Genomic DNA, 11,742 nt, shown 5'->3' on the forward strand with positions numbered 1-11,742 from the left:
CCTCTGCACTCAGAAATGTATAGAATTACTCATTTAAGATAATAAGAACTGGAATACTTTTCTCATAGAAAAATTACGTGTAGTTTATGGGGTACATTTTGGAGGGCTTTTGTGTAAACAAAACTATGGGTCCTAAAAAGTGCATAAGTAGCTTAGGCACTTGAACACATTGATGATGACTTACACAAGATTAAAAACGCCTATAATCAACAATTTTGAATTTCACATGGAATGAATCAAACGGTTCCTTGTGCTAAAGGCAAATGTAAGCTTTCACTGTCTGCCTCCAGTAAGCGCTATGACTTGCAGACCGTTGTCCAGCCAAGTGCAGCCATCAGCTCACACGATGTCACCAAGATTTTCTGTCCATAGACACAAGGTTTCTTTTTGGTGTGGGCATGTTTATATTGTATTTTTGCCCGCACAGTGTTCTGATACTTATTAAATGACATATACTTTATAGCCAAACCAAAAAAGCTATCACAGTTATTCAACGGCGTAGTTTCCTCCAGCCTTTCCTGCTCTTCTGCTGATTAATAGAATCACTAAAATACAATCGGTAGTATTTTCTGTTTATACCATTGTCTTCTTCCATTTGTTAAACTGTTTTTTCCCTCTCTGTAATTAAACAAACGTCCTTCTCATTAACAATCTTTTTTCATTGCTAAGGTTCTACAGTGTACCCAGATATAAAACTCAAAAACCCATTCACATTTTGCAAAACATGAAAACACAAATTATGAACCAAAATTTATGGACAGTACTCACTGTCAGGAGGTGAAACAGCAGATACATATAAAAGTAAGTAATAATACTTGCAAGTTCTCAGCATTAATACTTCCTACCTGGGATTAGAGATGGATTAGTTGAAGGCTAAAAGGGAGGGTAGGTCATTCGGATCGCGGGAGGAAAGAGACCCACCTTTAACGAGTCACAAAAAAAATTATACTGTGTTCATTAAGAACTGAATAAAATTTGTTCTTATATTATTTCTCACTAACCACAAAACAAAAACTTTTCTATTCTTTTTTTTTATTATTTCACATATCAAAACTAGCTTTGCATCACCTCAGTTTGGAGAGTTCCGGAACCTGTACAGAAAATTGGATTAGAGATCAATGAACATCATTTCTGCCCTTTTTATTGCTCATGAAAACCACACATTGCATGCATGTTGTACTATCATACAGCGAGACCTTCAGAGGCGGTGGTCCAGACTGCTGTACACACCGGTACCCCTAATACCCAGTAGCACATCCTTGTGCATTGATGCATGCCTCTATTTGTGATGGCATACTATCCAAAAGTTAATCATGGTCCAGATTGTCCCACTTCTCAATGGCAATTCGGCATGGATCCCTCAGTAGTTGGTGGGTCACGACATCCATAGGCAGCCCTTTTCAATCTATCCCAGGCATGTTCAATATGGTTCCTGTCTCGAGAACATGCTGGTTACTAGTTAAGTGATGTCGTTATCCTGAAGGAAGTCATTCACAAGATGTACGTGATGGGGGCATGACTTGTCATCCATGAAGACGAATGCCACGCCAATATGCTGCCGATAAGGTTGTGCTATCGGTCGGAGGATGGTGTTCACTTATCATACGGCGCCTTCCATTACCACCAGCGGCGCATGTCGCCCCCACATAATGCCACTCCACAACAGCAGGGAACTTCCACCTAGCTGCACTCACTGGACAGTGTGTCTAAGGCGTTCAGTGTGACCGGGTTGCCTCCAAACAAGTCTCCAACGATTGTCTGGTTGTAGGCATATGCGACACTCATTGGTGAAGAGAACATGATGCCAATCTGGAGGGGTCCATTCGGCATGTTGTTGGGCCCATCTGTACCACGCCGCATGGTGTCGTGTGAAGTTGCACATCATGCAGCCTATTGCATACAGTTTGAGTCGTAACACGAAGTCCTGTGGCTGCATGAAAAACATTATTAAACATGGTGGCATTGCTGTCAAGGTTCATCCAAGCCATTATCCGTAGGTAGCGGTCATACACTGCAGTAGTAGCCCTTGGGCGGCCTGAGCGAGGCATGTCATCGACAGTTCCTGTCTCTCTGTATCTCCTCCATATCCAAACAACATCGCTTTGGTTCACTCCAAGATCGCTGGACACTTCCCTCATTGAGAGGCCTTCCTGGCATCAAGTAACAATGCGGACATGATCAAACTGTAGTATCGACCATATAGGAATGGTTGAACTACAAACAACATTAGCCGTGTACCTCCTTTTGGGTGGAACGACTGGAACTTATTGGCTGTCAGACCCCCTCCGTCTAATAGGTGCTGCTCGTGCATGGTTGTTTACATCTTTTGGTGGGTTTAGTGACGTCTCTGAACAGTCAAAGGGACTGTGTCTGATACAATATCCACAGTCAATGTCTGTCTTCAGGAGTTCTGAGAACCGGCCTGATGCAAAACTTTTTTTGATGTGTGTTTTTTAATACAAAGTTTAGAAAAAAATCATAATCTGATCAAAAAGAAGAGCAAATTCAACTCTGTTCAATGAATATTAATAAAATGTATTTGATTCTGAATAAAACTGAGTAGCATGTAACATATTCCTAATATATTGTTATAAACTACATTTGCTGTTTGCTTTTGGTTGCAAAGGCGAGGTAGTTCTCTGGTTTTCCAAAATACAAAAATGTTCCATACAGTTGTCTGTGCAAAGAATAAGTTTCTTCTAACTGCACTCTGCAGCAATGGAAAGTTTGCCCTTTGATTTATTGATAGTTGTACTGCATACTAATCGTACCAGAAATTGGAGCCGTTTAAAAGTTGAATGTTAGGTGAAATGGGTACAATTCATGGTGTGAATTACCTTTTTGTTCTCTGATTAATATTTCCACTTTGGTATTGTTATTCAGAGCCTTTTTTGTGAAGACATACTAGGAAAGTTGATTGACTTTGGGAATTCTGTTCAGAAATATAATATTTTGTCTTGATTTATAATTGTATTAATGTGCTGAAATATCTCTTCTTTCAGAAGTATCATGTTTAGTATTCATTTATTTGTTTGTTGAACTAAGTCTGTTTTGCTCCTAAAATTATTCACTTACACAACCATTCTTAATGCAGTTTCTATCTTTTAATTGGACACACTTTTCCGATGCGTTATTAATCTGACTTGACTAGCTCATAGGATAAGACAAAACTGCCAGTATGCTAATCACAGTGAATATGCTGTTTCCATGTTATGTTCTAGAACATACAAGGATATTTGAATATGTTTGGGAATATTCATAACAGTTTGAGGGACAACTTCAGTTTTTTTTCCCTTTTATTTTTTCCTCATCTGTTTTCCTTGCTAGCAGCTTGAAGGGAGGCAGCAGGTTTGCTGACTAGGAATGCAGGAGGGAAGGTTATCTGGTGCACAAGTTAGGCATGTGATACACAGGTACTGGAGTCAGTGATGTGTGGGCATAATGAAGGTGACATGGTGTGGATTGGGAGGGACTGGCAGGACAGAGGAAGTGGAAACAGTTGTGTAGAGGGTGTGGGGACAGCGGGTTGGCAGAGATTGAGACCAGGAGGGTTACAGAAGCAAAGGATGTGTTAAAAGGATAACTCCCATCTTTGTGATTCAGAAAATCTGGTGCTGGAGGGTAGGACCCAGATGGCACAAACTGTGAAGCAGCCATTGAACACGAGCATTTTATATTCAGCTGCATATTGTGCCACTGGGTGGTCAGCTTTTTCCTTGGCCATGGTTTGGCAGTGGCCATCAGTCTACTAGACACTTGATTGGTTTTTATATCAACACAGAAAGCTAGCAGTGATTGTAGCAGAGTTGGTATATGACGAGTGCTTTCTCCAGTGGCTCTGCATCCGATGTAAAGCTTCCTCAGGCAATAGCGTATGCAAAAAGTAGGGAGAGCGGGCTGTAATGGTGCTCCTATGAATACTCACAAACGGCATCAACATATGCCACATTTCGCAGCAAAAACTCATGATCGCTTGGATAATCTTTTCGCTCTAGTTGATAGTCATCGACGCAGAATTGCGTCCCATGATTATGAGGTAAGAGCTGTGAAACCTACGATTTCTGTCAAGCCTCCACGTCCCTCTCAAGTGATAATCAAGCATGTTGACTCTCAAGAAATTAAAAGTTGTCTATAGCACAAAAAGAGGTACAAAGTGCTGAACCTAAAAATTTTACCCAGGCAGGGTAAAAAACTGTCTGACAGGCAGCAGAAAAAAAAGGCCCTTATCAACTCCATCAGGAAGAATTTCTGTAGCTGTAATTATACAAAGTGGTGGGAGGGAATTACTAATGCAATTCTGTGTGCCCTTCATTTTAGTTTTAAAGAAAATGTACACTTATAAATGATCAGAATGTAGGCATCTTTACAAAAATTTTGTGATGTGAATATAAAACGACTCTTTCAATATCGTTATGATTTATCATGCAAATAATCCATGTAGATAGTTAGATAGATAGATAGAATGAATAAGCAGCAGCAACAGAAGAAGAAACTCAGACATCGACAGCAGCACCAATGACAATAGTTCCAATGAAAGAAGTGAAGAAGCTACCATACGAAGAATCATGTCAGCACCAAGGAGCAGCAGCACAACACTGCTTATGGAGGAACTAAGGGCCAAATATATCTGCTTCACTTAATGAGGATCTTTATGGCTTCAAATGAAGGAAAGAAGAATGATTGTAACAAATAAGCCTACTAGCATTCGGATATGTGACATAAACTGGGATGAAAGCAGAACAGCAGCACAATACCAGGTTGTGACAAATGTAAAAATACTTGCAAAATGTTCAGAACAATGTGTCACAATATTCGGTGCATCCATAAAAATTTAGAAATTCCTTCAACTAATTTTCATCACATCTCTTGGTTTGTTTATCTGATCACGGGTGCAAGGTTGGTTTATTAAGACATATAAATATAAGCTATTTTGAATTGGCATCTCATTTCTGCTGCAGTGTTTCAAAATGGTAGAGTATACATTTACTCAAGACTATAATTACAAAGGAAAGCACAAATGAACCACCTAAACATGAAAAATCTGTGTAACAGATTTAAAACGGAGGGAAAGAGCAAAAGACTAATTCCTGTATCAGTATATAAATCATCACTGAATGATAACATAAAAAATTGACAGTGTTAAACACTTTTTTAAATAATGAAGTGGAATTTTTATGTGGAGACTTTAATATTAAGCTGTTAATTAAAAGTGAAGAAAAAACAGCGTATTAGTGGTGGGCAGGAAATCGCGTATCTGTTAGAAATCGCAGTGACTGAGAAGTCACAGATATCACAGTAGCAACTTTACAGAATCTAACTGCGATTTCAGTCACAGTTAGCAGTCGCAAGTAGTATTTCACATTCAAAGACGTGAGCCATCTATTGGTCGAATTTAGCACTGCTTTCTGCGATTTCAGTGACAAGTCGCAACTAAGAGTCGCAAGTAGCAACTAAAAAGCGCGGTTAACAGTGGCATCTGTTGGCCGAAGTTCGTACTACGTCCATCTCTGCGGTACGCTATTGAGTCTAACTGCGATTTCCGTGACAAGTCGCAACTACGAGTCGCAAGTAGCAACTAAAAAGCGCGGTTAACAGTGCCATCTGTAGGCCAAAGTTCGTACTACGTCCATCTCTGCGGTACGCTATGGAGTCTAACTGCGATTTCCGTGACAAGTCGCAACTAAGAGTCGCAAGTAGCAACTAGAAAGCGCGGTTAACAGTGCCATCTGTGGGTCAAAGTTCGTACTACGCCCATCTCTGCGGTACGCTATGGAGTCTAACTGCGATTTCCGTGACAAGTCGCAACTAAGAGTCGCAAGTAGCAACTAAAAAGCGCAGTTAGCACTGCCATCTGTTGAGCAAAGTTCATACTACGCTATTCGCTACCGAGTCAAACTGCGATTTCTGTGACAAATCGCAACTAAGAGTCGCAAGTAGCAACTAAAAAGCGCAGTTAACATACTTTTCCTAGTGTCATCTGTTGACCGACGTACGTACTTCGTTATGAGAGCCTTGTGCCTCACGAGATCGATGTGCTGTGTGTGCATATGAAGGGCTTATTTCAATAGTGGTACAAGTCCATTTTTGTTAATTTTGAGATATAGAGTCGTAAAGTTAAATGAGCGCTGAAAAATCTGCAGTTGAGATACCAGAAATATTCAAGCATATGGCTTCTTGCTAGAGATGAACCTTTATTTATGTTTGTTTGGATCACTAATTTTAGAAGCATTATAGACAGAAAAGTGGAGGTAATGGACTTGTACCACTATTGAAATAAGCCTTTCATATTATATGACGACATGCACATTCAGCATCAGTTATGGTTGGTCAAATACTGCTGTGACTGAATGTATTATATTAATAAGAAGCAACATTGCCATTTTCTCCTGAAAATATCAAGTAACGTAACAAATGTGTTTGATTCTGCTTCCAATATGACAGTTTTGGTTAATACTCCACATGCCTACAGGACTTTGCAATGTTAACACAGCAGAACTCAGACATCTGTATAAGTGTAGAGAAATGAAAACAGTCATATGAATGCCTCACTTTTGTTCCGACACAGTTCAAGACTCGGGAGAAAAGTTTTACACCTGGTGTTCTACATGGCAACTTCACACACAAGAACTTTTTGCCGACACTACTACCACCTACGTAAGTAAGCTTTTCCTGTGTTACTTTCAAGTAATGCACCTAAGCTATTCCTGATTTAACTGGAAGATCTGTACTTCTCACTTTCATATCAACAGCCTCAAAATGCATATTGTAGACTTCGGGATATGTTACAGGTCAGTGTCACACCAAGATTGGGGAGAAAGGGTACGGGGGGGGGGGGGGGGCGGCATGTCGCTCTCCAACAAGTGTTTACCAATAAGTAAGTGGCGGAAAATTATGGGTATAGGACGGCTTAACATGTGGAAAATGAGATTTTTATTGTTCACTCACTGTATTTGACATTTATTATTCCTTTAAAATCGCACAACAACTTCAATAAAACACAGCTTAATCATTCACACACTTATTTCACAATTGTTTCACTTTTAAACTGCAAATCCTCTAAGAGCTGTCTTGAATCTTCACGAGTCTCTCCCAACAGCCTTCATGTGGAGAGATACGTACAGCAACCAGTAATCAGAGTCAGAACTGTGTCTGCAAAAACACAAGGATTATTAAACAATTTTTGCTGTCATTAATTACTAGAAATATAATTGACAGAGTAGATTGCTAATATTTGCTATAATGAATATCACATTTGCAAGAACGATCTCACTGAAGTAATTAAGTCCATCGAAATGCTTAGAAACTAACCTCTCGTCTGACGAAAACGGTCTAAAGACGCAGTGGCAATTTCTTCAGATCTGTTGACAATGATATTTTGAGTTATCACTTTACTGAGTGACTGAAATGTAGTTCAGGTACCTGTGAACATAACAATATGTTAGAATTCATTTTCTAAAGACGAACTATTACGGTACTGTACGGCTACTTACATATTAATTACACTATTAATATTTTCACAGTTGTTTCTTTAATACAAAATTAAAGCCAACGGAAGAAAAAACGTAAAACATACTTGCCAATGACAGGTTTGTTGGGATGCAATTTTCCGTGTTGACAGATGTAACTTTTTCATACAGTAGTAAGTCGCAGAAATCGCAGGAGTCACAGAAATCGCAGGAGTCACAGAAATCGCAGAAGTGGCAGAAGTCACAGAAATCGCAGAAGTCACAGAAGTAGCAGAAATCGCGGAAGTAGCAGAAATCGCAGAAATAGCAGTGGCGGAGGGATACACGACCTATGTTCCTTAACTGCGACTCTTAACTGCGACAAATCGCAGTTAAGAATAACAGATACTGAAAAGTAGCATTCACAGAAATCACTGATATCGGAAAATCGCAGTTTAGCCCATCACTACAGCGTATGAGTATTCTAAGCATTTTTCGCATGAAATCACAATTTTTGGAATCCAATAGAGTAACATAGTTGTCATATTAGATAATGTCTTCACAAATACTGAAAATGGTGTCACAGAGGCTCTAAATGTTAATATGGGCATTTCAGATCAAGACACACTAGTAACGCGTATGAAGTCTTCTACATACAAGGTATTAGAAAGTAAGCGGCCAGGTATATAAAAGGCACACCTACACAGAAAAGGTGAATATCTTTATTTAACTACTAGCAGAAGAAATCTGAAATATTTTCAAAACCTACAACTATTAAATAATTCAGTCCATTTAACAATTTTTTTATGTTCCTATTTGAGATGAGTTTTCTAAAAACTCACAAAAATCAATGTTGTGGCAGTAACAGCAGCCAGTATTTATCACCTGCTATCAGAAAATCTAGTCATACTTCACAGAATGTGTTAAAAGAACATTTATAGGAAAGTGATTTAAACAGCTGGGACAGTGGACAATGACAAAGGGGTTATATGAAGACCAAACAAACCAAAAGCAATACAGGATATAGTAAAAAGAACTATACAAAAGTGTTGAAAATCAATATGACGTTTGTTAAAAGATGGTCATGGAGTGGGGGATACCCTGGCCAATAAATGCCATACGATCATTTCATTTCAATGGAGAATAAAATATCTTCAGGAATCAACGAGGATGTGGTGGTCATAATTAACACACTTGACACCATGTGGCCAATGCCAGCCACAGCAGAGCCTCACTCGTGCCTAAGTATGCACTCACTAGCCTGACAGTGAAACAACCCTCACTAAAAATCTGCCAGTTGACATGTTAAATGTTCTAGTACCTATCAGAACAACTCTCACATACCATAAAAGGAGTGTTTCTACAAACATTAAAAATTTCCAAATTACAACCACTGTATAAAAATGGTAATTTGTATGAAGTAGGAAACTATAGCTTAATAGCTTCATTATCTGAAGTTTCAAGAATAGATAATCATAAAACGTAGAGTAACAAACTACCCCAACATGTTCAATTTCTTGTTCATAAATCAACACAGGGTTTGCAAAAGCCTGAGTACAAAATCAGTTATTACTCAATTCATTGAAAATATTGTAATAGGACTAGACCAACAACAGCAGCACAGGAATGAACTTAGATTTATTGGAGGCATGCAGTACAGTCCAACATAATATATTGCTACATAAGTTAGAAGTTATTGATATACCATAGGAATCAAGAAATGATTTGTAACAACTCAACAATAGTTGAAATTACTTCAACAAATATGAGAACTGAAGTACTGTCTACAGAACTGATATTCATTCAGAGTGTAGCAGTAGGGGTACCACAGGACAGGACAGTTATTGATGTAAATAACGTCAAGATTCCAATCAATGGTACCCATGTAGCTATGTTTGATGATGACACAAATTTTCATATAATTGTTGGAAACCAGGTACTGTCAACATCTGTGATCAGAATTTTAGGATATATACAAAACTGGTTTGAAATGATCAAGTTAACACTAAATCTTTCAAAAACTAACTATATTTATTTCTGGATAACAGATCATGACTTAGCTCCCAGAATTAAAAATAAACAAACTGGGAGAATAGGTGTCGCCAATTTTTGGGTGTGCAAATTGATGAAAATTTACACTGGAAAGCACCATCCTCTATCTCATTAACAAGCTAAGCTCTGCTATACTTACACCAACTCTGCAACTCTATATGGCCTCATCTTCTGGGATCATAACAACATAAACCAGAAAACCATCTTCATTAAACAAAAGTGAGCTGTTATAATAATTATCAACAGTTCAATGCTAACGCCATCTAAACCATTATTTCAGTAGCTAAATATTCAACCATTTCTAAATATAAAAAAGTGTAATTAATATAAAAAGGTACATTGACTATTTCAAAACCTGAGAACTTCATTCTTAATGTCGTAAAAGGTGAACAACGTTTTGGCGTGAGAACACACATTCTGGGTACCAGATTGTACATCAAACTTCAGGTGCAGATAAAAGAAATAGTAAATGTTCTTCATTTAAGAAAACGATACTCAAAATGTTTGCGATCAACTGCTATTATAATGTAAATGAGTACATGCAATGAACTTGTAGCAAATAACTATATCCATTTACTATATGTTAACAGCACTTTTAATTAAGTGGTTGTTGTAATGTGAATGAATATTTTGAACAAAACTTGGATTTTATTTGTACGTAAATGTCAACTACATATTCCACACAAAAATCCTTTTTCATACGTTTTCGTAATTAATCACTGCTGTATATGTAATTCTGAAACCAGTGCTGTGCAAGATACTGTACACCCTTGTATTCTTGCTATGTGTTTTTTGAAAATATGCATACAACGTGTATTGTCTCACGATGTCCGCAACTCGTGGTGTATTGGTTGACACACTGCCTCTACACCACTGTTTTTAAACCTTTTTCAATGCGCGACACCTTTCCAAGTAAAAATATTCTGGCGACCACCAGAACCATAATAAAAGTATGTCAGCGATTCAAAGGCAACATATTTAATTTTGTTTTATTGATACTGTACCGACCGAGAAATCAAGTTCAATGTGAAGAGGTCGCAGTGCTCTGCGAGCAGAGATGTAATAATTATATTTATAACTTTGCCGCGGTACTGGCGCGGCGGTGAGAATGGGCATAGTCTCGCGTTTTCTGTCACTACAATCAGTTGTCCGAGTACGCCAGCAAGTAGGGACGTGATTACTGTCTTCGCTCTTAGTGAGCATAAAATGGACAAGTTCCTTAAAAGATCTGTGCAGCCCTCCACGTCTGGTACAAGTGGCAGTGGCGGAAGCTAATCAAAATCGAAAAAATAGACTTTACAACGACAGTTATCTGAAGTCTGGTCTTACAGTCATGAAAAATAAACCTCAATGTGTAATTTGCGACGACGATGTATTGTCACGTCAGAGTATGAAACCATCAAAGCTTCTGTATCACCACTCAACTATACATTCCAAGGAAGCTGATAGACCATCGGATTTCTTCGAAAGGAAACTGAAAACACTTAACCAGCAACAAACTACTAAGATTCAGGTAATAAAATAGAAATGTTATTTGTTGATTTAAAATAGTATTAATGTTTCTGATTCTTTATTTGTTTTTCTGATTTAAATTTTTTTATTGTAGATATCCAGTGTCGACGAGAAAGCGTTACTAGCTAGCTACAGAGTCACATTCCGAGTCGCTAAAGCAGGGAAGCCGCATACAGATGCAGAAAATCTTATTTTTCCAGCAGCCCTGGATATGGTTGAAATTATGTTAGGTAAGCAAGAGGCAAACAAGCTAAAGAGCATATCACTTTCTGATAATACCACTGAACGCAGAATAAACGATATGACTGGTGATATTCGAGAACAGTTAGCCGAAAATTTGAAGAAGAGCCCACATTTCGCTTTGCAGTTTGATGAATCTACTGACGTTTCAGAGTGTACTCAATCTATAGAATTTGTGCGCTTTGAAGCAGATGAAGCTATCATGGGAGACATTTTATTTTGCTAAGCTCTTCCTGTGAAGACTACTCGCCAGTGTTTGGACGACATGTTTTTAGAAAGCACTCGCAACTACGAGATTCATTGAACAAAATGTATGGCCATTTGTAGTGACGGTGCTAAAGCTATACTGGCAGTAAAAGTGGGCTCGTCGTAAAATTACAATCAATAATGCCAAATTTTTCGTGGACACACTGCTGTCTTTATCGACAAGCTCTGGCAGCTACGATATTAACTTCTGATTTAAATGATGTACTCAAAGAGGTGATCAGAGTTG

General features: G+C 38.3%; 1 protein-coding gene across 1 annotated transcript; it reads left to right on the plus strand.

Annotated features, from left to right (window-relative positions):
- Positions 1 to 10,887: 10,887 nt before the first annotated feature.
- On the plus strand, positions 10,888 to 11,475 carry LOC126195512 (protein FAM200B-like). Its single transcript, XM_049934139.1, has 2 exons — positions 10,888 to 11,010; positions 11,104 to 11,475. Exons 1-2 carry the CDS (start codon positions 10,888 to 10,890, stop codon positions 11,473 to 11,475), a joined length of 495 nt encoding a protein of 164 aa, XP_049790096.1.
- The last annotated feature ends 267 nt before the right edge of the window (positions 11,476 to 11,742 follow it).

Source organism: Schistocerca nitens, chromosome 7 (genome assembly GCF_023898315.1).
Source record: "Schistocerca nitens isolate TAMUIC-IGC-003100 chromosome 7, iqSchNite1.1, whole genome shotgun sequence".
NCBI classification, from domain to species: domain Eukaryota; kingdom Metazoa; phylum Arthropoda; class Insecta; order Orthoptera; family Acrididae; genus Schistocerca; species Schistocerca nitens.

Bases quoted from the DNA above. Each gene is read 5' to 3' on its own strand.
- LOC126195512 (XM_049934139.1), top strand. From the start codon at position 10,888: ATGAAACCATCAAAGCTTCTGTATCACCACTCAACTATACATTCCAAG. The intron at 11,011-11,103 runs GTAATAAAATAG...TTTTTATTGTAG, and splicing joins AACAAACTACTAAGATTCAG to ATATCCAGTGTCGACGAGAA.